We start from the raw sequence: 26,159 nt of genomic DNA, 5'->3' as shown, positions 1-26,159 counted from the left end.
GCTGATGGAGCAGTAATAGGTGCTTTTGCCAGAGTAGACAGAATCTGGCAGTTTGTGCTTTGCTTATCTTCTGAAGGCCAGTTCATGCCTGTTACTGTGTTTAATTCAAGGGAAACCCTTTGGTATTTGAAGCGACTTGAGAATCAAAATTCTGTCTTGCTTTATGCTGGCAGATCAGTTGCTCATCTTGCAGGCACCCGGTGGCAGGATGACAAGATGCTGCGTGTCACTTGCTTTTGAGGTACGGGCTGTGTGCATGCATACCCAGTGCTGTGCAGAGGTGGGTCTCCCAAACCAAGTATATCTGGAGTTCAGCCTTCTCAAAAGGAGTTCTTAACGCATTGCATGATAATTTAGGCCATGCAGGGGAAAACTCTGTTAAACCTTCTTAAAATTATGTAGAAAACTATAGAAAGCCTGGAGTAGAGAAGAAAGCAATTGAAAAACTGAAGAAAATGTTTTGGAGTGGGAAGTTGAGTTCTGATTTTCAGCTGATCAGAAGGAGGACCCAGATCTGAAGTTACAAGTTTTGGACCCAGATCTGAAGTTACAAGTTTTGGTATTTGAGCTCTTGCTTCCCTGGAAGGGGGTGCTCCAGCCAAGGGGGGGGGGGGGGCGGCTTTTCTAAGAGTGTGACCACAGTGTGGGGTGTATGCGTGTTAAATAGTAGAGGGTCTGTGTCTAGTAATGTGACCTCTGTCCAAGCAGTAGCTTGGAGGTGGAGGTGGCTCGGGGTTGCAGCTTTGGCAGAGTAGAGTGTGGAGGACTTGCTGAGGTTCAGAAGGGCTTCAGACAGAAGGTTATGCTCTGGCAATTCTTATTTTTGTAAAAAGCTCAAGACAGCACTAGGCGCATCCTGCAGTCACCCTACAATTATCATAATAAACAGTTTTATCATCTGCTTGGCAATCAATAATGTGGCTTATGCTGCTTTAGTATCTCACTGGTATTGATTACCTTAACAACTGTGCTGCGGTCAGCTTCTGTTAACCCGTGCTCTACTGGTGGGGCTTGTCTGTCCTGCTGCAGGAGGCAAAGGACTCTGCTTTCAACCTAGGCATGCGCAGAAATTAACACCAGGGCAGGTCAAAGCCAGATTTTAATCAGAGAGGCTTGATGGTAGGATTTTGATCCAGGAACGTGGAAGTGAGTGCGTATTCTGTGTACATGGTATCTTAAAACAGAAGGTTTGAGATGTGATTCTCTGTTTGGGCTCAAATGAATTTGGGCTTGTGTATTGTGCAGTGCTTTGTCAGAAGGGGTTTCCCCCGAGCAGTGCGTGCCCCGAGACCCCTGCCCGCGCAGAAGGAAGGCCGTTCCCTCTGCAGTGAAGTTGTAATGCTTTGCCAGGGACCTGGGCTCCGGATGGGACTGGAAGGGGAGCACGCCCTGGACATCCCCTCGGCTGCTTCTGGCTCTGCTGTGACTACCCGAGAACCGGCTGACGCACTGGCGTGCTGGCGCATCTCACACCCACCTGGCCTCTGCCTGGCCTGTGAGAGCAGCAGCTGCGGCTGTGGCATCAGGTACCTGCTGTGCAACCCCACCAGCCCCGCAGCAGCCTGCCAGGCTGAGATGGGGGAGATGAACGCTGCTGCGGGTACCAAAGACTTTGTCTCAGCTAATTGAACCCTTGGGGGTGTTTGACAGCATTGCCTCCGCTTCCGGCAGAGCAGTCGGCGATTCAGAATATCAGGTTAGTGGCTTACTCCATTTTGGGAGGAAGAAAGATGACCATGTCAGCATCCAGGTGGGACCTCATGGAAGGACGGGACTTTCTGGGATTTGGGTGTACCTAGACAGTTGGGTCTCAGGGCCCAGTATTTCTCCTAATGGAATTTCCCATCATTTACTGCCCTGCTGATTTCTGATCAATGAAAATAAAATTGCATTGCCTCCTGAGAGGCTCCATGTATGGCTACAGCCTCCAGCTGTGTCAGTTCCGGTAAGATAATCTCATCAAGCGTGCAAGAGGGTAATAGGAAATAAAAATAAAACCCACAATTAGCAAGAGGCCAAGCAGCAGAGTAACACTTTCAGTCCTGGAGGTCTGGAGAAGTGTGTGTAGTGGCTTCCTTCCCCGTCTCCAAAGGTGCCTGCATCCCTCGCAGGTGTGCTGTGGCACGGTCCTCGCCGAGTTCTGGAGTCTTAGCATTCCGCCGGGTATATGCTTTGAAACACGTATTTATCCTATCTGTGTCAGCTCTCCCTTGTGAGATGGTTAAACTTTCACAAGAGACGTGTTTGTTCTGAAGTGTTTCAGGGACGTAGCAGCTGATAGAATGGCTGCATACTGTGGAGTAGGGAGAGCGTGAACTTGAGACTTTGAGCCGTCTAGCGGCGTGTAGTTATTGACTCCTGTTGGTTGCTCCAATCAGGAGGGTTTATTTTGACCAGATAAAGAAAGAAAATGCTTAGGTTATATCTGAAGTCTAGAGCAGAGCACTGTTTCGGTAGCAGATGAGTGTGCGGATGCTCTGTTTACAGGAGCATGGAACTGCTTGGATCTGCTAGAAGTTTGCTAAAAAGGCACTCCAAACAGGAACGTGTCCCAGTCTTGCTGGCAGGTTTCTTTACCTGTTTTAGTGCTCTGGGTTTTTTAGGTTATCCTCCAGCGATACAGCTGTGACTGGTAAAATTTGCTCCTTACCAAAACACGGAATGACTGATCTGAGCACACATCCTGGTGACCTTTGTAATGGAGATTTGCAATGCTGGTGTAATTCAGAACTAATGTATCTGAGAGCCACGGTGTTTGTCTTAAGTAGCAAGCGGAATGGTTACTGAATGACCTAATGCTGCTGAGCCTGCTCTCCTTGCCCAAAGCATTGGCCTTCCCAAAGGGTGGGAAAGAGTGACTGAGCCCGGGACCAGCAGCGTGTCTGTTTCCTAACAAGGACTGGATCGGAGCCCTGGCAGAGGAGATTCACATGACTTATGAATCTAACTCTTACCCTCTGCCTGGCCCTTGACACTAGTCTGGAACACACATGTTGTTTGGGTAAATCAGTGGAAGGAGGGAGTGTTGGCAGGACTTCTTCCCTAGGCGTGTGAGCCTGCGTGCGAAGAGCACTGTGCGGAGAGCAGGGTCTAGCAGCGCAGCGTTAGCTTCTCGGGCTGGGCCGTCCCGGGCTGGCGGTGTCCGCTCCTGAAGTCGTGTTGCAGGGCTGGTTGAGGCTTGGCAGTGGTGGTTTGTAAGAGTTGTCTCTGGGAGCAGCAGTGCAAATGCCTCAAGTGTTTCCGACTGGGTGGGGTTGCTCAGCGCGTTAGGTAACTGGAAGATGGGAGGTGGATGAACTGTCAGCAGAGCTACAAAAGCCAGCTGGAATCCCTCGCTTCCAGGAGTTGCTGGTGTGGTTTGTGTCCTGTGGTCTTGCTTTAAATACACTTTCTTCTTGGATTCAGGAACAGCGCTCTGACCATTTAAATACCATCTTGGATTTGTTTATATGCATCTTTAGGGTGTTGGAAACTCAGAACAATTCTTCTCTCTTACCAAGCATCTCTGTTGGGTGGGTGTAAGTGTTGCCTAGTGCAAGGTCTGAGGGATGTAAGTGTCCTTTGTAGTGGGGACCAGGTGGCCCAAACGGAGCTGTGGCAGCTCCTACTGGTGCAAGCTACTGGACAGGCTGCTAGGGTAAAAATGAAGGAGGGGGAAAGGGCAAGCTTCAGACTGTGGCAAAAGGGGTGACCAGTAAGGCTCTCTTCCTGAGGCATGAAAGCATGGTGGGACTTGGGGGGCTGTGGAGTCCATGTGATGGATCGAGGCAGTTTGTCCTCGATAGCTCTTTGGTTAGTTTTGGAGTTAGGTCTACAGCAGTGCACTGAAAATGCAAACCAGATGCAAATGTAGTTATTTATGCAGGAGCATAGGCTGGAAACAGCATTTGACAAGAAACGTTGGGGTTTTAGAGCAAAGGGGTGAGTTGCACAACTGCAGAATCATGGAATGTGTGGTGTTTTGAAACAAACCAATGTGGAAAAAAAATCTGAAACTTCCGTGGTGTCCTACACAAGAGGAGAGGTTTGTGCAGGACCTGAAAACAAGCTCTTTGTCCTGGGAGTGTACAAATGCCGTGCCACTTACGAACTATGCAAGTGTTTTACTCTCGTTTTGTGCAGAAATGCAACTGAAGCTAGTTTACCTCTGCCACAAAATACTTTTGGTGCAAAGAGCCTCTCTGGAGGAATTTATGCTCTTTTCCCCAGCTGCTCACTTGAAACCCTCTGGCACTCCTGGATTACTCTGCTCTCAATGGCAGTGGGTTGATGATTATAGAAATACTTTTGTGTGTAGTACAGTAGCTGGCTCAAAGGGATCAGAAAACTTGGAATAATAGTTCATAACAAAATGTTTTCTGAAAAGCTGCCTGAATCTTGTATTATTTTCATTGTCTCAATTTTAGCCGGTGTGAAGGACAGAGGAAAAAATGTGGATAATGTAGAAGGTTCACCTTTTCAAGGAGACCCTTTCTCTTAGTTTCATGCCAAGTGCTTGAGCCCTACAGCTTTCAGTCCTGTTTTGTTCAGAGTTTCCTTTGCTTCCTGCTGCTTGAAAAGCTGTTTATGCTAATGATCCTGTGAAGATCTGAGGAACTGGCTGTGCCTATGCATGTGAGCCTGTGTGTAAGAGAGCGCTTGCATTTTCTGTCCCGTTAACGAGCGTGCGCAGTGCAGCACTTGTTTGTGTTGTCAGCACGCCAGTTCTGGAGCACCGTCGGCTGCCAAAGGCAAGCCCTCCATGTGGTTGTCTTCCTGCTGAGAGTAGACCGTCCTGTCCTTTTGAGGTGCCTGATGGATCTTTCCTTTCTGTAGACCACTGTGTGTTACCTCATCCTCTTCTGGGACCTTGTGCCCTTCAAGACCCATTGCCTAGAATTCGCTCAGAAGGGAGAACGTGCAGTGTTTACAGGGGCTTCCACAGAGGCAAGTGAATTCACTGAGAGGGTTGTCCAGCACTGGAACTGGCTGCCTGGGGAGGTGATGGAGTCACCATCCCTGGAGGTGTTTAAAAGACCTGTAGACGTGGCACTTAGGCACGTGGTTTAGTGGTGGACTTGGGTAGTGTTAGGTTAGCAGTTGGACTCAGTGATCTTAAGGGTCTTTTCCAACCTAAATGATTCTGTGATTCTGTGGATTCTTGGTTGTGCCGGGATAGCAAACGGGTTTGCAAGGACTTGCAGCCTCAGTACTCTTGTGGACAGGTGTTGGAACCCATGGATTACTGTTGGTTGGAGCCTTCTTCCACCAGCAGGCAGGTCTGGCTTGCTAATTCCACTCCTGGTGCAGTGGCATTGGATGTGACTGTGTGTCCAGCTGGAAACAGCAGTCTGGCACTGAGAAGTGCCTGCAGAGAAGCTCTAGGAGAAGTCAGCACTGAGCTTGGGCTTTTGGTTGGTAAAACCTAATCGCAGAAGAGGAAGAAGACTAGGTGCAGAGCTTGTTCAGGATTTGGCAAGACTGATACCTCATTATGAATATTCAGCAAACTGCATTTGTTGATGAGGCAGCTCCAGTGTGATCAGGTGTGTGCCAAAACACAGCTTGGTCTTGCTTGGAAAGGTGCAAGATGTGACTTGCTATGTGAAAGAGGAAAATTAGTTTATAACTTCTTCTTTAAAATGTTGAACTTGGCAAATAAATATCTGTATTTTCAGGGTTTTTCTTGTTAAGAATTGCATTAGAGGAATCCTAAGGCACTGACGTTGTAAAATGTTGATGGAAACGCTCAACTAGAAATCATTCTTCAAGCCATGCATCTGCATTCACTATTATGTTTAGATTTTGGCTAATAGGTACAATTTTGTCCTAATATTTCAAGTCCTGTTGCAGAAGCCTTGATGCTTCCCTTAGGCTGGCAGGTATTCTTACTACTTTCTGGCACCTTAATGAATGAGAGTGAGCTGGAATCTGTGTCTTCTGTTTAAGGTGGAAGATGAAAGCATTTTATGAAACTGTGAATTGAAGCTATCTCTGTATCACTATGAAGCTGGAAGTATACAGCCCTTGTTGCTTAGGAAATTTAAAAAGATCTTTCTATTCTAGGAAGTGACTTTCTACATATTTGTGTGATAACAGCTGCTGTATAAATCTCATAAAGTGACAACATGCTTATGGAACCTTTTTACCCTCTTATGTGACCATCCCGCTTACTAAGTGAGGCAGTGTGTGATCATGTAATTAAAGACAGTATCATAATGCATATGCATACAGGAGCAAAATTAAAGTTGCTTTGGCAGCATACATTCTGTTCTTCCTTAATTTTTGAATTTTTGATCCTAGGTAATGGGTTTTGTCATGTCTGTCTTTCCACATGTGATTTCCTAAGTGTTACAGGAGTGCTTTGTAGCATGCCAGGTGCAGGGAAGCGACACACAAAGCTTTGATGCTCTGGGTTCATTGTGTCACTGCTCCAGACGGACACGGTAATTGCCCTGCTTCCCCCCTCCCGGACTTCCTGCTCTTGGGAGCTTTGAACATACCTGGTCCTAGGGATCGTGAAGTTCACCTGGCTGCTCGGTCACCTTTGGTAGGTCTATCCCTAGTTTTCAGACTGAAACAAGCATTGTTGAATGCTGTTCTTGAGACAGGAGCTCGTTGGCTGCCCTGAACACTAGCGCTTGCCAGGCTCTGTCCTTCGGAGGACATTGTAAAAGGCCAAGCCGAGCGTGTAAGGAGGGGTGTGCTTACCCGCCTTTAGTCCTTGTGCTGTCTTTGTCCTCCTGCCTCTGTCCCTTTCCGCTTGCCCTCTGAATCACCAGCACCTGTGCTGGAGCTAATCGAGGGTAGCCTCTCAGCCTGCATTTATGGTATTGATTTATAGAGCGTCTGTTGGCACAACAGGTAGGTGTGTATTTACAAAGTTTAGAGGCCGTTGTGCAGTTTCTCCAACAGGAACCACTCAAGCTCAGTCGCTGACTGCGAGCGTTTGCGTGAGCTCCGTCTTCTCTGGAGCCATGGCAAAATGTTTAAGAGCTGGCTGGAGTTTGAGCGTCTGCTGCTTGCCAGGATGCTCTGAAGGAGCAGACCCTGCTCATTACAGGGTTGAGCACTTCTCTCACCGTGCGGCTGTGGGAATAGGCAGGGGGAGGGGTGCCTCACTGGGTATCTTCCAGGGTAATGGCCGTGGATGTAATGCATCTGCTTGTATCTTTTCCCTGTCCTCAGCACCCTTTTTTTCATGGTGCCATGTGGGTCATTAGCTGAGGGAACAGTTTCTCACTGTCTCTTTCTCCTTTTGTTTTCCTCCTTCCTCATTGCTTCCAGTCTTGGTTTACTGCCAAACAGCCTCTTGTGAAAGGGCCGCCTAATTAACCCTGTGCTAATTAACAATTTAAAATTACACAGCACGGCTGTTCATATTTAATTCTCGGGAAACCTGGGCAACAGCAGGAACCCCCTCCTCCCTCCAGCTCCTGTCCCTGCCACCCGCGCTGCCGCTGCGCGTCCCTGGGAGGGAAGCAGGGCTGGTGGTGTGGGCCAGGGGCTGCCCCAGGAGCCTCCGGCCTGCCGGGGGGCGAAGGGTGTTGCTTTAACACCAGCCACTCCTTGACGGTGGACGCGTTACTGTATGATGGCACATCCGTCCTTGTGAGGATGGGGCGGGGGGCTGTGAGGAGGTGACAGTGGGGAGACGTGGGGATTGACTTGGCTTGCATTCTGGACAAGACGTGGCTGCAAACTACCAGCCGTGGTTAGTAGAAACTCTCGATGAAAGTGTGGGGCACACAGTGCAGTGCTTTGGTTTGCACTGTGCCATTCAGATGCAGCTCAGCTCTGGGCTGCCGTGGCTGATGCTCCTGCCCTGACGGAGCGCTCCCTGCCCTGCAGTGCCTGCATCCTCCAGCTGCATCCCACATCTGGTTGGAGGGGCTGCGAGATGCAGCAGTGCTGCGGGGAAGGGGCAGGGGCTTGGGTGGGCTGTGTGCCAGAGGCACGGTGAGCATGGCGGCAGGAGCAGCAGTGGCATGCGAGGCTGGAGAAGGGACCGGGGAGAGCCCTTCCTGCTGCTGGGGCGGTGGGAGCACAGGGAGTCTCCAGCACTCAGGCTGTTCTCTCTGTAACTGGAGTTCATTGATTTTACGGGAAACCATGTTTACAGACAGAGTGCTGATCGACCTGACGAGTTGACTTCTGCCTCCTTAAGTAAGAACTACCTTTTCTTATTGACTGGCCGATAAACAGAGCAGAGAGGGCGGGGGGCAGGGAGAGGATGGGAGGTGTGGAGCCTGCAGTGGTCTGTCTGTTCTTGCAAGCTCTCCTTGTCCCACGTGGGTCACTTGGGGTGGGCTGGGATGGAGGAGGATGCAGCGTCCGTAGTAGTAGACTAGTAACTATGTTGTACTCCTGCTTAGAGTCTGGTTTGCTTTAACGAGGAAATTGCTCTTTTCAGTTTAGAGGGATGATAACTGCAGTTCCTACGGGAATAGGAACGCTTATTTCTTTGCCTCTTCCTCCCTCAGCATCGTTCTTTAGGAATAGCTCTGGTGATGAGTGGAACGGGCAAGAAGAGCCTTGCTTTGCGTAGGGGCTTGGCCTGTGTCCAGGGGCTCTGGCTGGCCGTGTTTCAGCTGTGGGTTTTTCTGCCTGCCCTAGAAGGCTGCCTCCATGTTGAGGAGAGGGAGAGGCAGGAAGATTCCTTTGGAGTAGCACCTCTTGAGCTGGTTAACTTGGAGTGAGTGGGGGCAGAGATGTTAAAGTAACCCAAGGCAGAAAAGCCCACCAATTAATTGGTAAGCGCTTGCAGGTTTGCCTGGCCTGGCTGGGAGAAGAGATTGGCTTTCTTGTCAATAAACAAGTCCCCAGTGCAGCATCAAAGCCGCAGTCCTTTATCAATCGCGGCCTCCTCTTCCCGCATGTTCCTGTAACTTACCAAGCATTTATTACATTGATTTTACAATCAGGCTGTTAACCCTCCCGCCCCATCAGCCCTGCTAACCCTTTTGGCCCAACTATCAGTCAGGCACCTTCCTGCCAATCAAGAGCTTTTGATAGTGGAGATGCTCAGGTGCGTGTTGGATCTCGTCCGGACCCGTTTCCTGGGGAGCTGGCTGTGCCGGCGAGCCGAGCGCCTCTTGTCTAAAAGCGCTTGTGGGGTGCTGTTGTTCCACATGGCATTTTGAAGTCTGCATAGATATTCCCAAAACTTTTCTTGGCAGAAGTATGAGGAGTTTCTTACTTATTTTTTTCCACCCAACGTGATCTGGTTTAATTTGGATTGCAGTTGTCAGTGCAAAAGGTAGCGGTGGGAGGGAGGGAGGATGTCATGTTGTGGGAGGGTGAATATGCAGCCTCAATACAGAAGGATCTGGGATCAGTTTAAAGAAAACACATGGCTAAGGACAAATGTTCAGTGGGAGAGAGCTGGTGCAAGAAAGAGCTGTTACAATGCAGTGTTGAAGTGTCGTTAGCTAAAACTAAAAAGGTGACCAAAACTGGCTGATTAAGAAGATCGAGCCTTTCAGCAACAGGATTATGGCACTCTTCTTTCTTATGCCACGCAGTGCACTAGGTTATTTTTATTGCAGAGCAAATCGCTGTTTATTCCCAGTGCAACCACAGACAGCTGTGTATGGCATAGAACGCAAGGAAAGTGGGAACTGGAAATGCTGTGAGGTGATAACTGTGTGAGAAAGCTTTGGTCATTACGCCATTGCACCTCCATGTCCTTCCACAGGCGCCCTTGCCACGCTTGCTTTGAGAGATGTTGCTTTCTGCCTTCGTGGGTAGTTGTAAGTGCTTTTCCTCAAGCTTTGCCAGAAGTAAAATAGGACAAAAACCTACCCGGATACCTTCAAACAGGTATGCCCAGGATGCCAGTCTCGTGGTCAGCAGCGTGAGGGATTTGACTTGCTTTCGTCCTGTTCCACTGCAGCTTCCCGCGGCCCAGGAGTGATGTGTGAGTGTAGGGGATGTTACTGCTGATGCAAGGGTGAGAACAGACGGGAGACACATCCCCCTCCTCCCTCTAACTGCTGGAGTGCTTTCTGGTGCTGGCGGGAGTTTTTTCTTCCCTTAGCAGTAGGAGGCTCACCAGGCAGGGAAGGGGTACCGGGAGCTGTGAAGTAACTACTAGGCAAAAGCATTTAGGAATTGTACTTGCAAAGAGTGTGCAGGAGTAAGCCCCAAAAAGAACAGCAGTAATTTGGAGGACAGGGGAGAGGGATCCTCTTCTCACCTTGGGGGATCATATCTGTTCTAACGCACTGCTATTAATGTTAATCTGTAGTATCGCAGAAATGATAACTTTCCATTGTTGTGGATGAAGACGGGCTTGGAAAAAGTGAAGGCATGTAGACGCGCATGCATCTGACACGCATACAAGGACAAGGACATAATTACACATACATAATTGTGCAGGAAACAGCATAAAGGGAAAATATGAACACATGAAGGTATGGATGGCTTTGTGTAGTAAAGGAAAATAAATTGGTAGATAATGAAACCAGGAAAAAAGATTGCTCCACTTTATTTTGCTTGAATTAATTCATGTAATTCGTTCAGTGCTGCTGTGGCGTGTTGCCTGCTTTGCAACTTACGTGGCAACTTTTCAGTACTCTTCATACTTTTTCCTCTTTTTCCCCAATTGATGAGGTATCAACCGCATGTCTGTGCATCGAGTCCCCAGGTGCTAGCACCGTTGCGTGCATTGTGCGCCAGGCAGGTGGATGCATGGGGAAAAGGCTGTTGTCTGTTACAGGCATGCTGCTCTGCAAGAGCTTGCGAGGGTCTTCCAGGTCTTGGGGACTCAAATCGAGCTAGAGAACACTGGAATAAATATATAATATGTAATGTTTAGATAGCAGTGTACGTTGCCCATAGTCTCTGCTGAAGGAGACCAAGGGCAGCAGCAGGCTGCTGATGTGACTGGAGCCTTTGAGGGAGGAAACCTTAAAGCCCGAGGTGTCAGCTGATGCGTACGCGAGTCTGCTGTGTACAGACGGGTGGGGGGGCAGGGCTATTAGTCAGGACTAATCATCCTGACTATTAGTCTGGTCTGGCCAGAGCTCCAGCTCTGTGTGCTGCTTGGAGTATTTCATGAGCTGAAGTGGCAGCTCAGATGCTCAGATAAGAGCAACTTTGATGAAGCTGTAGTAAATGAGAGAGGTTTAAAGGGAGACTTAAAAGAATTTGTGTAACTTTAAATGTATTATTTAGAGCAAAACCCAGTGAGAACAGCATATTGTTAAATTACATTAAAAACCACCCATTCCCCCACACCCTTATGCTGAGTATCAGCAAAAACTCTCCCCAAACTTGTATTCAGTTTGGGAACAGTCTGACAAGCAAGGTTGTGCTTGTGTTTGGTTCGTAGAATATAAAATACTGTGGACAAAATCCTGTGTGGCATTGATGACCACAGATTTAGAGCAGGAGTCTGTTGCTGTCTCTTGGTTCACAGACTGTAAAAATGTGGTGAAGTTGGCCTCTGCTTGCGCAGTTTTTCCTCGTTTGTTTTCTGTGGATGTTTTCTATCTGTATACACAAGGAAATCTGTGGACCACAGGTTAAAAATCACTTTCACAGATGAGGTAATAGTGCTTTAGCTTCTGCTGGTGTTTCCTCCCATGTGGCTTGTGCAAGAGCTCTCCATAGGAAGCAGACTATAGAAATGCTTCTTTGCAGACAGGATTCTTGGTAGGGTTGCAACTGAACTGGCCAATCTCCTGCTGATTTGTGGTCTGCATTACAATGCTCCAGCTCCTGACAGTAGTGCTACCTAATCTCGTAGGTCTGTAACCTCTAGAAAGGCAGGTCCTGCCGAACTGGCTCAGTTAGGGTTGCAGTGTGAGAGATGCTGGCAGGATGCAGCAAATCCGGTAGTGGTGGTGGGGAGCTGTGGATGCCAGCTGTGCTCAGCAGCCAGGGCTCGCTGGCTGCCTGACGGTCAGTGGGAGTTCTCCGGGCCTTGTTGTATTTGGTGGAATGGAAACAGTGGGAAGGGTGTCCTTCCTCCTCCTCCAGGACCTGCATCGCCATTTGCCACGGGGCGGGGTCAGGGAAGCCGTCTGTGTGCGGAGGCTGTGCCCTGCAGATCTCGGAGCTTTCTAGAGTGTGGTGGGCTGACTGCCTTCCGATCCGCAGGATGGACCCTTGTCAGATCTGGAATTTCCTGTTTGGTTTCTCTCCTGACGTCTCTCCATTTAAACTCTGTCCAGAACACAGCAATTAAGTCTCCTGTGCATACCAAACGCTGTTACTCCGAAATCTCTGTGAATTGCTCCGAGTCCCGTGGTCTGCCATGGAGGTGCATGTGGCAGTTCTGGTTCTGTGCTCCCCGAACCGCTAACAGAAGGGAATCGCCCAAGCAGCAGCTGGTTTAGGGCAATTTTTACAAAGTGCTAAAGCTCCAACACTGTTTTGTTCTGGTGTCTTAACTCTGTTTCTGTCAAAAGCTTTTATGTTACATTTTTGTGTGGGTGTGTGTTTGTTACCTGAAGATATGAGGCTTCGGGGGCGGCAGCGCAGGTCCTGCCATCTCCGTGCCCCCCTTCAGGAAGGGTGTCGGGGGAGCCTTTCGCCACCTTCCAGGTCCCTTCAATTGTGTTCCTATTTCCATCGCTCGTTTCCAGCGGTGTGTTACCCGCGGCCAGGCCGCTTGTCCCTGGAGCCAGCCTTGGGCTGCCAGCTCTCTTGGCCTCCCGTTTGGTCCTGAGGAGCGGGGCTGGCAGCTTTTGTGGTGGGGGGGTCTTCACAGGAACAGTCTCTCTTCCCTGACTCACCGGCCTTTCTCCTTCTCTCCTCGCCTGCAGGTCCGAGCCGTACCGGGTGCAATGAGCGCTCCGTGCCGGCCCTGCCATGGAAGGCTGTGACTCGCCCGTCATCCCTGGGAAGGACAATGGGTGCGGCATCCCTCAGCACCAGCAATGGACTGATCTCAACAGCACCCACCTCCCCGACACAGCCGGCAGCATGGAGCAGCCCGCGGCGGAGAGCCGCGGCCCCCTGGACAGCCTGAGGGTCCCTTTCCCCGAGCGTGTCCCCGAGAGCAGCGCCGCGGCCGGCCCTGGCCCCGAGCCCACCGGCAAGGAGGTGAGCTGCGGCCAGTGCGCCGCCTCCTTCGCCGGCCTGCAGAGCTACATGGAGCACCGCTGCACCGGCACCCGCCCGCCCCTGCCGCTGAGGGGGGAGAGCGGGAGCGAGAGCAGTGAGGATGGGGAGGAGGAGAGCGACGTGGAGAACCTGGCTGGCGAGATCGTCTACCAGCCGGATGGCTCGGCCTACATCGTGGAGAGCCTCAGCCAGCTGGTGCAGAGCGGGGGCGCCTGCAGCAGCGGCAGCGGGGCTCTCCCCTCGCTGCTCCCGAACTCTCTGCCCAAGCAGGGAGAGCCCTCCGCCGCCGCTCCCGTCTACCCACAGATCATCAACACCTTCCACATAGCCTCATCCTTCGGGAAGTGGTTTGAGGGCTCAGACCAGGCCTTCCCGAATACCTCAGCCCTGGCGGGCATCAGCCCCGTCCTGCACAGCTTCCGCGTCTTCGATGTGCGACACAAAAGCAACAAGGATTACCTGAACAGCGACGGTTCTGCCAAAAGCTCCTGTGTATCCAAAGATGTTCCCAACAATGTGGACCTGTCCAAATTTGATGGCTTTGTGCTCTACGGGAAGAGGAAGCCCATCCTGATGTGTTTCTTGTGCAAGCTTTCCTTTGGGTATGTCCGCTCGTTCGTGACCCACGCAGTGCACGACCACCGAATGACTCTGAGTGAGGAGGAGCGGAAAATTCTTAGCAATAAGAACATCTCCGCTATCATCCAAGGGATAGGCAAAGACAAGGAACCCCTTGTCAGCTTTCTGGAACCAAAAAACAAAACCTTTCAGCACCCTCTTGTTTCTGCAGCTAACCTCATAGGCCCTGGACACAGTTTTTATGGTAAATTCAGTGGCATTTGCATGGAAGGTGAGCAGGCCCTCCAGGTCGGGGCGGCCAGTGGAGCGGAGCCCCCGCCGACGGGCGTCCTGGCCCCCAGCGCGCTCCTCAACCTGGGCGGGCTGACCAGCTCGGCTCTGAAGACTCCCATTACCTCAGTCCCCCTGGGCCCGCTGGCTTCCAGTCCCACCAAACCTTCAGAGGGGAAGGACCCTGGGGTGGCAGAGGGGGAGAAGCAAGAGGGGGGCAACCAGGACAGCCTCTCGGAAAAGGCAGAGCCAGTCGAGGAGGTGGAGGAGGAGGAGGAGGAGGATGTGGAGGAGGAGGAGGAGGAAGAGGAGGAGGAGGAGGAAGAAGAAGACGACGAGGATGATGAGGGTTGCAAAGGACTGTTTCCGAGTGAGTTGGAGGATGAACTGGAGGACCGGCCCCAGGAGGATGCTGGGGCTGTGGCAGGCGGTGGCAGCAGCAAAAAGGACCTTGCTCTCTCAAACCAAAGCATTTCTAACTCTCCCTTAATGCCTAACGTGCTCCAGACCCTGTCACGGGGCACAGCTTCTACTAGTTCTAATTCTGCTTCTTCCTTTGTCTTTGATGGTGCAAACAGGAGGAATCACTTAAGCTTTAACAATGAGGGCGGTGGAGCCAGCGTGGCAGAGGGCAGCAGGAGGCTGGACTTTATCGATGAAAGTGCCAATAAAGACAATGCCACAGCACCAGAACCAAATGAGAGCACGGAGGGCGAGGACGGGAGCTACATCTCCCATCACCAGCATGCTGGCCCCCTCTGTGAACTTGGGGGTGGGGAGTGCCCCTCGGGGAGCGGTGTGGAGTGCCCAAAGTGCGACACGGTCCTGGGCTCCTCGCGGTCGCTGGGTGGCCACATGACTATGATGCATTCTCGTAACTCATGTAAGACACTCAAGTGTCCCAAGTGCAATTGGCACTACAAGTACCAGCAGACGCTTGAGGCGCACATGAAGGAGAAACATCCCGAGCCGGGTGGCTCCTGTGTCTACTGCAAAAGTGGACAGCCACACCCGCGGCTGGCACGGGGTGAGAGCTACACCTGTGGTTACAAGCCCTTCCGCTGCGAGGTCTGTAACTACTCCACTACTACCAAAGGCAACCTCAGTATTCATATGCAGTCGGACAAGCATCTCAACAACATGCAAAACCTGCAGAACGGAGGGGGAGAGCAAGTCTTCAGCCACACCGCTGGGGCGGCCGCGGCGGCTGCAGCAGCTGCGGCGGCCGCAGCAGCCAACATCGGTAGCACCTGTGGGGCCCCCTCCCCCACCAAACCAAAAACCAAACCTACGTGGCGGTGCGAGGTGTGCGACTATGAGACCAACGTAGCTAGAAACCTTCGTATTCACATGACCAGTGAGAAGCACATGCACAATATGATGCTGCTTCAGCAAAACATGTCCCAGATCCAACACAACCGGCACCTGGGCCTCGGCAGCCTGCCGTCCCCCGCCGAGGCCGAGCTCTACCAGTACTACCTGGCACAGAATATGAACCTTCCCAACCTGAAGATGGACAGCACTTCCTCAGATGCACAGTTCATGATGGGTGGATTCCAGCTTGATCCCACCAATCCCATGGCAACGATGGCTCCATCTCTAGGTGAGGCTGAAGGGTTTTCCACCGTGTCCATGTGTGAGGGAGGGGTTGAGTTTGCATTACTGCAAAACCCTCATTCATGGACTGGACGCTGCGTGCCAAATCCCCTCCTTCTGTCTCTGCAGCCTCCTGTGTGACAGAGTCACAGAGTGGTTTGGGTGAGAAGGCACCTCAAAGACCATCTAGTCCCCCCCGGCCAGGGGCAGGGGCACCTGCCATAGCCCAGGCTGCCCCCAGCCCCGTCCAGCCTGGCCTGGGGCACTGCCAGGGATGGGGCACCCACAGCTGCTCCGGGCAGCCTGTGTAGTGCAGCTCCAGTGCAGTGAGTTGCCTTTGTGTGGTGGTTGAGGATGCAGACTACACAGTGGAGACACCTCTCTTCTGCGCTCCCCCAGACCAGTTTTTCTTGTCCTGGGAAAATTATGTTACTTTTCTGGTATGTTTTTTAAAAGTTTTAGTAGGGAGCTAATAAAGCAGTAGATAGGGATTATTGCTGACATGATTAAATGTTCCAACTCATTGTAGAAAAAAATCCTTACTTTACAGTGTGTTTCCTAATGGTTTTTCCTTGGTTTGGTGAGGGGTGTGAGTGCTTTGGCGCATGGCTTTGTGAGAGGGTATGGTCAGCTGCTGGCAGTCTGAGAGGCAGGTGTTGAGCTGGTTTGTTACGTGCTGCGTTGCCCTGAGAAGAAAAGGTAAACAAGTTTTGAGAGTTGCGATGAATTCGGTGGGAGAGGTGCTGTTCCTTTCCTGAAGAAACTGAGCTGAAGCTGTTCTCTGATGCCAGTGTGAGATCCAGGAGTCAAGGCTTGACCAGATGAGAATGATTACACTGGAGGGGAATGGTGAGAGAGAGAGAGAGAATTTCTCTCTGCAGATGACAAAAGCGCTTAAAAATGAACTACCAGATGCGTTTTTCCTGACAACAAGGATTCATCGTGTTCGCGTTGGCGCTGCACTTGGCGCTGCGGAGGGCACACCCTATCCCCGCACGATTTAGCCCAGGAATTAGTTAGAATGGGGGTAGGGGGTCAGGTCCTGTTAGGTTCCTCCCCCGTGCTGCTGGTGTCGCCCAGGGCCGGCAGCAGCGCGTGCTTCCCAGTGTGTTGGAGCTTTGCAGCACACTAGAACGAGAGCTGGCATGGAACAGAACCCCCACGCTTCAGGTGTGGCGGCTGCTGACAGGAATTAGTGCTTTTTCTAACTTGTGTTGCTGGTGCTGAGAATTTTTACAGTGCCTTGAGAAAGTGTGTGAAAAGAAGTCTGCTGCTTTACCTGCTTTCCTCTGAACTAGTTTCTCTGTGCTGCACTCTGCCTGCTCTACCCTTGTCCATCCATCGATGCTGTTATTACTGACGCACTCCATTATTCGTTCGTTGGTCTCATGCATGTTCTCCTTTCCTTCAGCTATTCATAGTACAGTTTATTATTAGTCCAGAAGGACATGAAACATATGAAAGAACAACAACACAAGACACAAAAAAAAGAAAAAAAATGGAGGAACCCAAGTGACTGTGTAGTTATCTTCTTCCCCCCCCCCCCGTGATGTCCCAGCTTGTATCTTTGGGAGGTGAAGGACACGATCTTTTTTCAGTGTCCTTTCAATAGCTCCAAGTTGCCAACAGATGTAATAGTCATTTGTAATACAGCTTGTAGTGTATAAAGTTACAGTGTCGTCTGTGGTGTGTTTCTTGGAGGGCGCCCTTTTGGAGCTCATAGCCCCTGCTTACTGAAACACGGGGCACTTGGCATGGGAGAAGTTGGGAGTATTTTACCTGAAGTCTCCTCAAGTGCGTGACAAGGCCTTGAACATCTGTGAGGCTTGCCTGGAGAGTGATTTGTGAATTGTACACTTCTTCTGGTTGCAGATCTCAAGCTGAGTGTTATGGAGGGAGGCCCTTCCCGTGTTAATAAACACTTGACGTGAGCTCAGCTCATTAGACTCATGTCCATACACTATGGAACGTCACTAGAAGTGAAGCACATTTTTCCCATTCTTACACTTCAGCCCAAAACTGCATTTGAGTAGAATATTAATAATTCAGAAAAGTCTGCCTTTGGGTTTTACTGCATGATGTGTATCATCGCCAGAAGAGACTGATTTACAGAGAGGATTCACAGGATATACCCTTGTAAAGGGATGCTTAGAAAAATCACTGCGTTTAGGAGATACGGACCATAGAAGGTAAGCAGTAGGTTCCTCGCTCTTCGGATACTTAGTGAGCAGGTGCAGAGGGTATAATTCTGCTGTGGCAGGGAGGGATGGAGCGGCTCAAGAAAAAAGATGGTTGACTGCTTTGATGGAAAGACAAGTGCCTGGCAGTGCATGCAGAGGGGACTTTCCCTCTCCGACCAGTTCTCCGTGTGAGCACAAGATCTGCTTGATGAAAATGAGGTGCTGTTCCTCTAACAGTCTCGACATTCAGGTTGTCTTGTAAGCTGTCGTTCCTCCCGCTTAGGACTGTAACGAACATTGTGGTACTGCATTTCTGCAGGAAAAAACAGTAGCATGTACGCTGCCCAAAGCTGTGGTCTGCACCCGCTGTGCTTACATGCTTTCAGAAAGGTCAGTATGATTCTGCCTGAACCTTGACTGTCTTCCCAGTGTTGGCTGCTTCTCAGCAAAGGTTGAAACTTAAGAAACTGAAAGTTAAGGAAATAAAATCTCTGTTTTTGATTGACTGAGTAACTGTCGACCTGAAGGTTTCTTTAATAAGATCATTGAGCTATGATGTAAGATGAAGATAAAATCCCCAAAAGCTGCAGGAGGAGCATAAATGTCTTAAAAGTGGAAGAGGAGAGCAAGGTGGAACAAAGGTCCTAAGGAGAGGCTGGTGGTTGGTCTCTGTGCTTTGGCATAAGAAGTTAATGTTAGAAAAAGGAAGTCTCTGTGTCCACATCTTCAGAGTGCCCTGATGTAAATAAGAGCTTGCTGCATTCATTTCCTGTGAGTGAGCAGAGTGCAGCTCTTGGTTTGAAGAGCAGATCTGACACTTACAGACAGTAGGCGTCCTGCTGGCTTTCCTTGACATGCTCTTGCACTCTGATTATTAATAGTGGTTGTCTTTTCCTTGAGTGTACAAAACGTCTGTCAACACTGGTTTTAGAAGGCTGTCCACCATTTTGAGCTCTTGGACAAGAGATGAGATCTAATAGTGCAGGAGTGGCACTTTGCAGATTTGGTTTTTATACTTGCTGCATTTTGCGCTGTTGCCTGCTTCTGACGGTGGTGCGGTGGCCTAACTGTAATATTCCCGTCACTTGGACTTGTGACTGTTGACCTTTTTTTATTTGGCAGAGACCGCGCTCAGGTACTGCATGAGGTAACATTTCTTGCTTCTCCAGGCTGGCAACAAAAAACAGGATAAAGCGTTACACCGCTCTTGAAACGACCACAGAGACTTGCAGTGCGGTACTAAGGAATTCTTCATCCTCTGAAACTTTGTAGGGTTTTTTCTTGGCACCTTCCATGGGCAGAGGGTTGGGTACTTCTCCTTCAGCGGGTGGGTAGCGAGGGCTGTTGCGGTCCTTTCCCAGCCTTACACACTGGCTGCAGTTGGTTTTTTTTCTTCAGATGTGGTACTGACCGACAGTGCAGAGGAATAAGTGCAGGGACAGCTGTGCTGGGCTGTCGCTGTGTTTGGTGGGTGCAAGAGTTGCACTGAGAGCAGTGAGTGTTCTGCTCTGTGCTTCTCTTCTGGCAAGTAAAGAATTCAGCTTTTCTGACCTCTTTCTCCCCTTTTTCCTCTGTGCAGTGGGTGGAGAGATCCCCCTGGACATGCGGTTAGGTGGTGGACAGCTGGTGTCTGAGGAGCTAATGAACTTGGGTGAGAGTTTCACGCAAACAAACGACCCATCGCTGAAGCTCTTCCAGTGTGCTGTGTGCAACAAGTTCACTACAGATAATTTGGACATGCTGGGCCTCCACATGAACGTGGAGCGTAGCCTCCCTGAAGACGAGTGGAAGGCAGTGATGGGGGACTCGTACCAGTGCAAGTTGTGCCGCTACAACACACAGCTCAAGGCAAACTTCCAACTCCACTGTAAGACAGACAAGCATGTGCAGAAATACCAGCTGGTAGCACATATCAAGGAGGGTGGCAAGGCCAATGAGTGGAGGCTGAAGTGTGTGGCCATTGGGAACCCGGTACATCTGAAATGCAATGCTTGCGACTACTACACCAACAGTCTAGAGAAGCTGCGTCTTCACACGGTGAACTCGAGGCATGAGGCCAGCCTGAAGCTCTATAAGGTAAGGGTTGGCTTTACTTCATCTTCTTTCGTTGCCCAAGTGCTGGAACAAAGGAAGATGTATTTCAAACCACAGTGGATTGTGATCCTTTGGAGATGAGCTGCTCAGATCTCCAGCAGGACGCAGTCTCATCTGCATGGTACATCTCTGCAGCTTGCGATTCTGGTAGCAGCTGTGGTTGTTAAAGCTGTAGACTGATGGGTGTTCATCTCCAGATGCTTTAATGGGGGCCTGTATGCCTTACAGCACTGCATATAAATTATTCTTTTACACAAAAATTCAGCAGTCATTGTTGAAAACATTGTGCGTAGCAGTATGTGCCACACTTTTGTTGGCTCTTTGCCATAAGGCAGCTTGTTAACCCTTAGGAGATTCTTCAGGAGCACTTAACAGCTTTCACTGTTGTCAGACAAGTGTGTTCATCCAGGCATTGAGAAGGCTGGGTGGATGGAGCAGGAAGGGACGGAGGGAGAGCGCCGCTGTCTCTGTGCTTTTATGCTCTGTGTACGTTGATGCTGGGATCTGTGAGCAAAGTGTTGCTCGAGGCTGGAAAAGAAGCCTGTGTACGCGTGCATGTTAGCCATGCTTATGGGCAGGCAGTATCTGGAGGTGTGGCAGGTTTTCATCCACAGCAGTATTTGGTCTATGACTGCCTTCTTGTTTTCTTCACACTTGTTTTTCTTTTTTATTTTGGGGGGTGTGCGTGTGTGTGTGTGTCCTCATTTTGTGTCGTCTTTATAACTGTCTTCTCTTTCCTGACTTGTTTCTCTCGTTCACAACCCCCTCCCCTTGCTGGCCTGAACCCTGTGGGCTGTAACCCAAGAGGAGCTCCGGATACAGTAAATAGTCCTTTCACTTGTGCAGCAGAATTGCTCCAGACGTTTCTATTGATTTTCACTGGACTTAAAGCTTCACCTTTTTCTCTAATCATCCCATAATGGCTTTAGTATGAACAATCAGGTACAAATTGCCATAAATCTAGGGAGCCGCATACCTTCCATTCACACGTGCTATCCCACTCATTGTCTTCTCATTTCTCTCTGTTTTTTTTTATATTTGTTCTGTCCTGGTCCTTTTCTCCCAAATGGGGTGAGATTTTTTTTTACGTGTATAAGTATATATACCCACAGACTGTATTTTGTGCTTCTCAATTAGTTCTTTGGATATTTTCCTTTATGTAATGGGAATTTAAAACCTGACATTGAGCCATACAGTCACCCACCCACATCACAGTGCAGACACATTAGATTTCAAAGGTCCTGGATTTTCCCTAGGAACGAGCAGTTGAGCAAATTTGGTGAGGAAAGAGACAACCAGGAGCATCACAGAAGGTCTGCCTTGAACCTATGGTTGTTGGATCTGCCTGGAGTTGATGTCTCTGCTGAGGTTGCTGTTGAGGCCCAGGCTGCTGTGACAATTGCTGTTGCCATCATCAGCTGGAATCCAGCATAACACAGCAGGGTCTGGCTCTATGGTCGGGTCTACACATATGCCTCCTATGTGTAGGAGACCTGAAGAGAGCAAAGTCGGCTTGGAAATGGGGGGCAGGAGGGTCCCAGTGAGACTTTTAAAAAGCCAGCTGAGGAATTGAATGTACTCTGTGGAATTCAGTTTGTGTACAAAAGTATTATTTGAAAGCTCTATTATGAGTTGTAACTTAGAATGTTGTCGTCTTATATATACATTGCACAGGTTTAAAAATTCTTTATCTAGACCCCTCGTCTACAGTGGTTTCTGCTAGGGAAGAAGCTATCAGGGCACTAGAATGCTCTCACTCTGAGGAAGAAAAAAAAAAAAAAAAAGAAAGAAAGAAAAAACACCACCAAGGTCAGACTGAGGGACAGCTGTAGGTGCTTGTAATAGATTCCTGAAATGCTTTCCTCAGGCAGGTGAAGAGGAATTGTCAGTTTTCAGGTTCATAAGTGGCCTGGGCAGTTCTCAGAGCTGTTACAGCCCTGTGTTGCTTCTGACACCAGCAGTGAAATGCCAGATGGAGAATGACACGTTTCAAAGTCATGACGTCTGTTGCATGGTCCATATATTAGCTTTCTAGTATGCCTATATAAAACCTGTAGCAGAGGACAGCAGACTGCTGGATTCACAGCATCTTGCTCCAGCGTAGCTGGAATCAGTGTTTGACTTCATGGAAAAACTTTTCTGTGGATGAAGCAAGCTTCAGTGCAATTCTTCCAGTCTTTAGAGTGGTTGTAATGCCATGTCTCTTTTGAAAGCTGAAAAGATGCAGCGAGAGTGGGGGTAGTTCACGGAATGGTTTCTCTTCTCTCAGGCCTTGGTGTGGTCTGCAGTAAATTGAGATTGATTGGATGTTATTTTTCCTCTTGCTAATGTAATCCATTAGCCTGGCACATGCATAATCAGTTTAGAGCACAGTTAACTGGATGTAATCGAGTTCATCCCTGCCTGCTGGAGAAAATCCTCTCCAGATGCTGCTGGGTGAGAGCGCATACTAGGCTGATCACACACAATCCTCCTTATTCTGCTTTTTTGCCATTTTCCTCTTAAATCACATGTTATTGGCTGCTTGCGTTGCCCAAGAGCCACTTCTATTAGTGCTACTTGCTGCCAAAAAATGTGATCTGGAGACAGTGCTAGCCCATAGTCTGGTGAACCTTTTAGTCTTGTCCTGCAGTGCTTCCAGTGCTGGAGGAGAAGGTCTGGTCTTCTGCTGCCATCTTCGTCCTGCATGCTGCAATAGCTTGCATCAGACCTTTTGCCATGTCAGTGATGAGGGGGCAGGGATGCTGCAATGGGGTCGTTGCTTATGACAAGAAACTGGAAGGGTCTGGTAATCTTTCCTCTATTCTTATGTTCTCCTGAGTCCCTGCTGCCCCCCCTTGTTTATCCTGCACTTGCTGGGGGAATGCCGTACTTGTGCCTCTCCCCATGACTACTTATCTCCTCGGTGTCACTGGTGGTTTTTATGTTCTGAGGAACTACCTGGAAAGCAAGAGTACCATTGTAAATGTGTGGCCTTAAAATTTTGAGGTGGGCATACTGGCTTGAGGTAGGTAACGGGTTTGAAGATGCTTCATCTCTTAGCAAGGCCAGCCTGCCCAGTACCCCGAGGCTGGGATTGGGCTACACCAGTGCTTGTAAGCAGGGAGGCAGAGGCTGTGCAAACTCTTGACAAGTGCAGGCTTACTGTAACAGAAGCGAATTCTTGTCTCCTCATGACCGCAGAGGACTAGACCAGACTTGAAGCAGAGCAGCGTTCCCCACATCTGGAAGAGGTCGGGCAGTGAGTTCCTGGCGTCTATTGCACAGGTGGAATTTCCAGAAGGAATTAATCTGCATGAGCAAGAGCCAAGTTTGAACATTTCCTACAACTTCCTGAAAATCTCTAGTTCAAAACCTGCAACTCAGAAGAAGTTTAAACAAAGAACTACTGAAGAAACACATTGCTGGCCAGCCTGCCAAATGGGTGCATTCAATGAGTTCATTCAGTGTCTTCCTTTTCAGTCTTTCCAAGTGCTGAGTTAACTTTTTTAGGGAATAGAGAGTCTGAAGGAGAGGGTTTGGGTTACATGATGCCCTGCATAGAGGTTCTTTGTTAACTAGGAGACGCAGAGTGTGCAGGAGAATGACTCCTTAATATCAGTACTCAGAATACTAGCGGTGATGAAATGTGGATTCGTGCTGATTTGGAAAGAAATGAAAATGACCTGTGAAAAGGAAAACGGGAGGTGCAGCTACAACACAGAAGAAAGTGGTGGGAGCTCCCAGCTCTGCTGCAGAGCACTGTGTGTCTCATCCTGCCTCTCCCTGCCTCACAGCAGGAGTGTGCACATCTCTTTGGAGAGTGGAGAGCTGAGCTGGAGTTAACTGCAGCAAGATGCTGAGCTGCACTGGGCTTTGGGAGCTGAGCTTTACGGTTCCAGTTAGTACAGTATGCAAGACAGACCAAAACCAAAAGCATGTGTTCTATGCAGTGTTAATCAAAGAGTTATCATGGGACTCTTGGTCTTAAATGACGATTCTGATCAAATAGGCAAATTGAGAAAGTGGGTGGAAAGAAAGATAGCCCCAAGGATGCAGCAGCGTGAGAGTGCAGAACGTGTGGCCGTGACTGTGCACATTAGCTTACTTGACTCCAGTAAAATACCACAAAATCCCCAGCGGTGATTTACATCACACAAATGAGAAGAATGTACAAGGCTCTATCACCAGCTACAGGACCAGGATGGTGGCTGTGTTGTGCTAGGGGAAATACGACAGCCTGCAGTGTAGAAAGTGCAATAGGAGACTTTTTTTTCAGCTACCACTCTGGAAGTGGGGTAAAAGCGTCACGGCGACATGTGATGCAGTGACTAGACTTCCAGAGGCTCTTAAGTGTCAACTTGAAGAAATTTGTTGGAAAATCCCAAGAAAGTTTTAATCCCAGATGATGCATGGAATATTGTATGAGATGTAGTTGCTGAATGATAATGCATTCAAATTCAGTATCCTTCCATAATAGAAACAGACAAAAAGAGTGTTTACCATAACAGTATCTAGCTTTGAAGTTAAAACTGCCTGAAAATGGGTGAGGTACTGTTAGAGAAATTAAAAGGGTGTGATGTGTGCAGGTCACAGAGGGTTTAGTTAAAACCACATTAGGTGCATATATTAAATATATACTACCCATGAGAAAAAGTTAAAAACAGAGCGGGGGGGGGAACCCCGCCAAAGTCCACAGAAAGTTCAGTGCGATTAAATAGGAAAGTATTTCAAGAGGAGGTAGGAAAAGGAAAAGAGGGAAGGAGTGAATTCTTCTTGCCCATGTTTCAAAGAACTGAAGGATGCCTCTTCACCTAGGATAAATCTAAGAGGTGGTCTCAAGACAGAGGTACCCATGAAGGAAGAAGCCACTGGGGTTACCAGGACTCTGCACTGAAGAGTTCTGCACCTGCGTGAAATGGCAGACTCCTGGCAGGAATGTGTGCCAGATACTATAAAGCATTAAGTCAGCAAATTGATAAAAACAGTAACGAGAAGAGTCTTAGTAGGCATATGGATTAGAAAGGGGGGAAATCGGACTTTTGGAAGAGAAGTTTCTCCCGGCACTGCTAGTTATTTGAAGGAGTCAGCCAGCCTCCAGGCTGGGCTGGACTGGTTTGGAGGGGCGGTGGGTTTCCCGAAGTCTTTGCCAAGATTCTTCACGAACAGCTCTTACGCAAAGATGTGGTTATTGTCACTGGGGTAGGAGGTCTGTGAATTGATAACATGGTGAAGGATGAGAAATAAAAGGTAAAAAAATCCCTAACTTTCCACAATGGAGAAAAAATATTAGAAGGGTGTTAATTAGATTAGAAGGACGTGTGGGTTTTTTTCTGTGTTGGTAAGTGATCAAAAAATGGAGTAAAAAGCACGCTTAAAAATCTGCTATAAGGTAAAAATGTGTAGACTGCTTAGATGTAAAGCTGGATGACAGTTGCAGGAGAACTTTACATCACTAAGCACTTTCACAGGAAACGATAGATGAAATTTGGTGTCACAGAGTGTTAACAGGACAGGAGGACAGGCAGCCCTAATGTGGATTCTGGGCTTCTCTTCCTGCTCCCCTATCATGACAAAGAAGAAAAAAAAAAAGGGGGGGGGGGGGGGGGCGGGAGGAAAAAAGGGGAAAAAGAGGGTTTAAAATTGCTCTTCCTGCAAGTGAGATATGGCATCATTCCCAGTCTCTTTGAAAACATTAACTCAATGATCACTTGCAAGCCGAATGACAAGGGTGAAACACGGGAACTGTGTAAATCCTCGATTTCCCTGATCATTGACTATTGTATTCAATTTAGCCCATTTTAAGAAGGATTAAAAGTCTAGAAGAATGACTCTGCAAAGACAATAGATTCTGGAGTTAGTGTGACACACAAATCCAGAATGAAGCAGAGGTGGTGAACAGGCAGCAGTTGCTCACCTTGTCTTCCTAGCACAAAAAAATAAGGAGCATCTGGTGCAATTAGCAATGGGTTTAAAATGGAAGAACCCCACTTTTTCGTACAGCATATAATTTACCTGTGAATCTTATTGCCACGGAATGTTGTAGAGGGCGGGCATGCAGAGGGACTGACAGAGCCCAGGACAGATAGGTAAGGAGCTGACATATCCGTGCGCATTACAGTGGTCATGGAGGTGCAAGCTCCAGCTCTGTAAAGTCTCAAACAGCTGGTAGCTGGAAGCTTTGATTGTGTACTCAGAAAGGATTGTGTTAGATCTGCCCTGTTTCTTTTCACAAATTTCGCTGCTAGTGGAAATTACCAGTTTATTAAAGTCTGGTTACTATTCCTTTTTGGATTAGTGTGGGTTAAGTATGCCATAATTCTGCAGTAGGGTAGAGCTGACAGTCATCTGATCCCACCACTCGGCTGACAGTAGGTGTTTCCTGTAGGACTTTGGAGTAGGAAAGCC

At 49.0% G+C, this 26,159-nt stretch overlaps 1 protein-coding gene across 2 annotated transcripts in view; it reads left to right on the top strand.

Annotated features, from left to right (window-relative positions):
* The window catches only part of ZFHX3 (zinc finger homeobox 3), a 174,424-nt gene that overhangs the window by 47,568 nt on the left and 100,697 nt on the right, over positions 1 to 26,159 (top strand). For both annotated transcript variants that reach the window (XM_056360423.1, XM_056360422.1), the window contains exons 2-3: positions 12,753 to 15,505; positions 19,258 to 19,754. In XM_056360423.1, coding sequence (XP_056216398.1) covers positions 12,799 to 15,505; positions 19,258 to 19,754 — 3,204 coding nt within the window. In that variant the 5' untranslated portion in view covers positions 12,753 to 12,798. The remainder of the gene's footprint in view (positions 1 to 12,752; positions 15,506 to 19,257; positions 19,755 to 26,159) is intronic.

This window comes from Falco biarmicus, chromosome 15, assembly GCF_023638135.1.
Source record: "Falco biarmicus isolate bFalBia1 chromosome 15, bFalBia1.pri, whole genome shotgun sequence".
NCBI classification, from domain to species: domain Eukaryota; kingdom Metazoa; phylum Chordata; class Aves; order Falconiformes; family Falconidae; genus Falco; species Falco biarmicus.
Note: the sequence above shows the minus strand (reverse complement) of the source record. Positions and strands in the feature narration are given on the sequence as shown.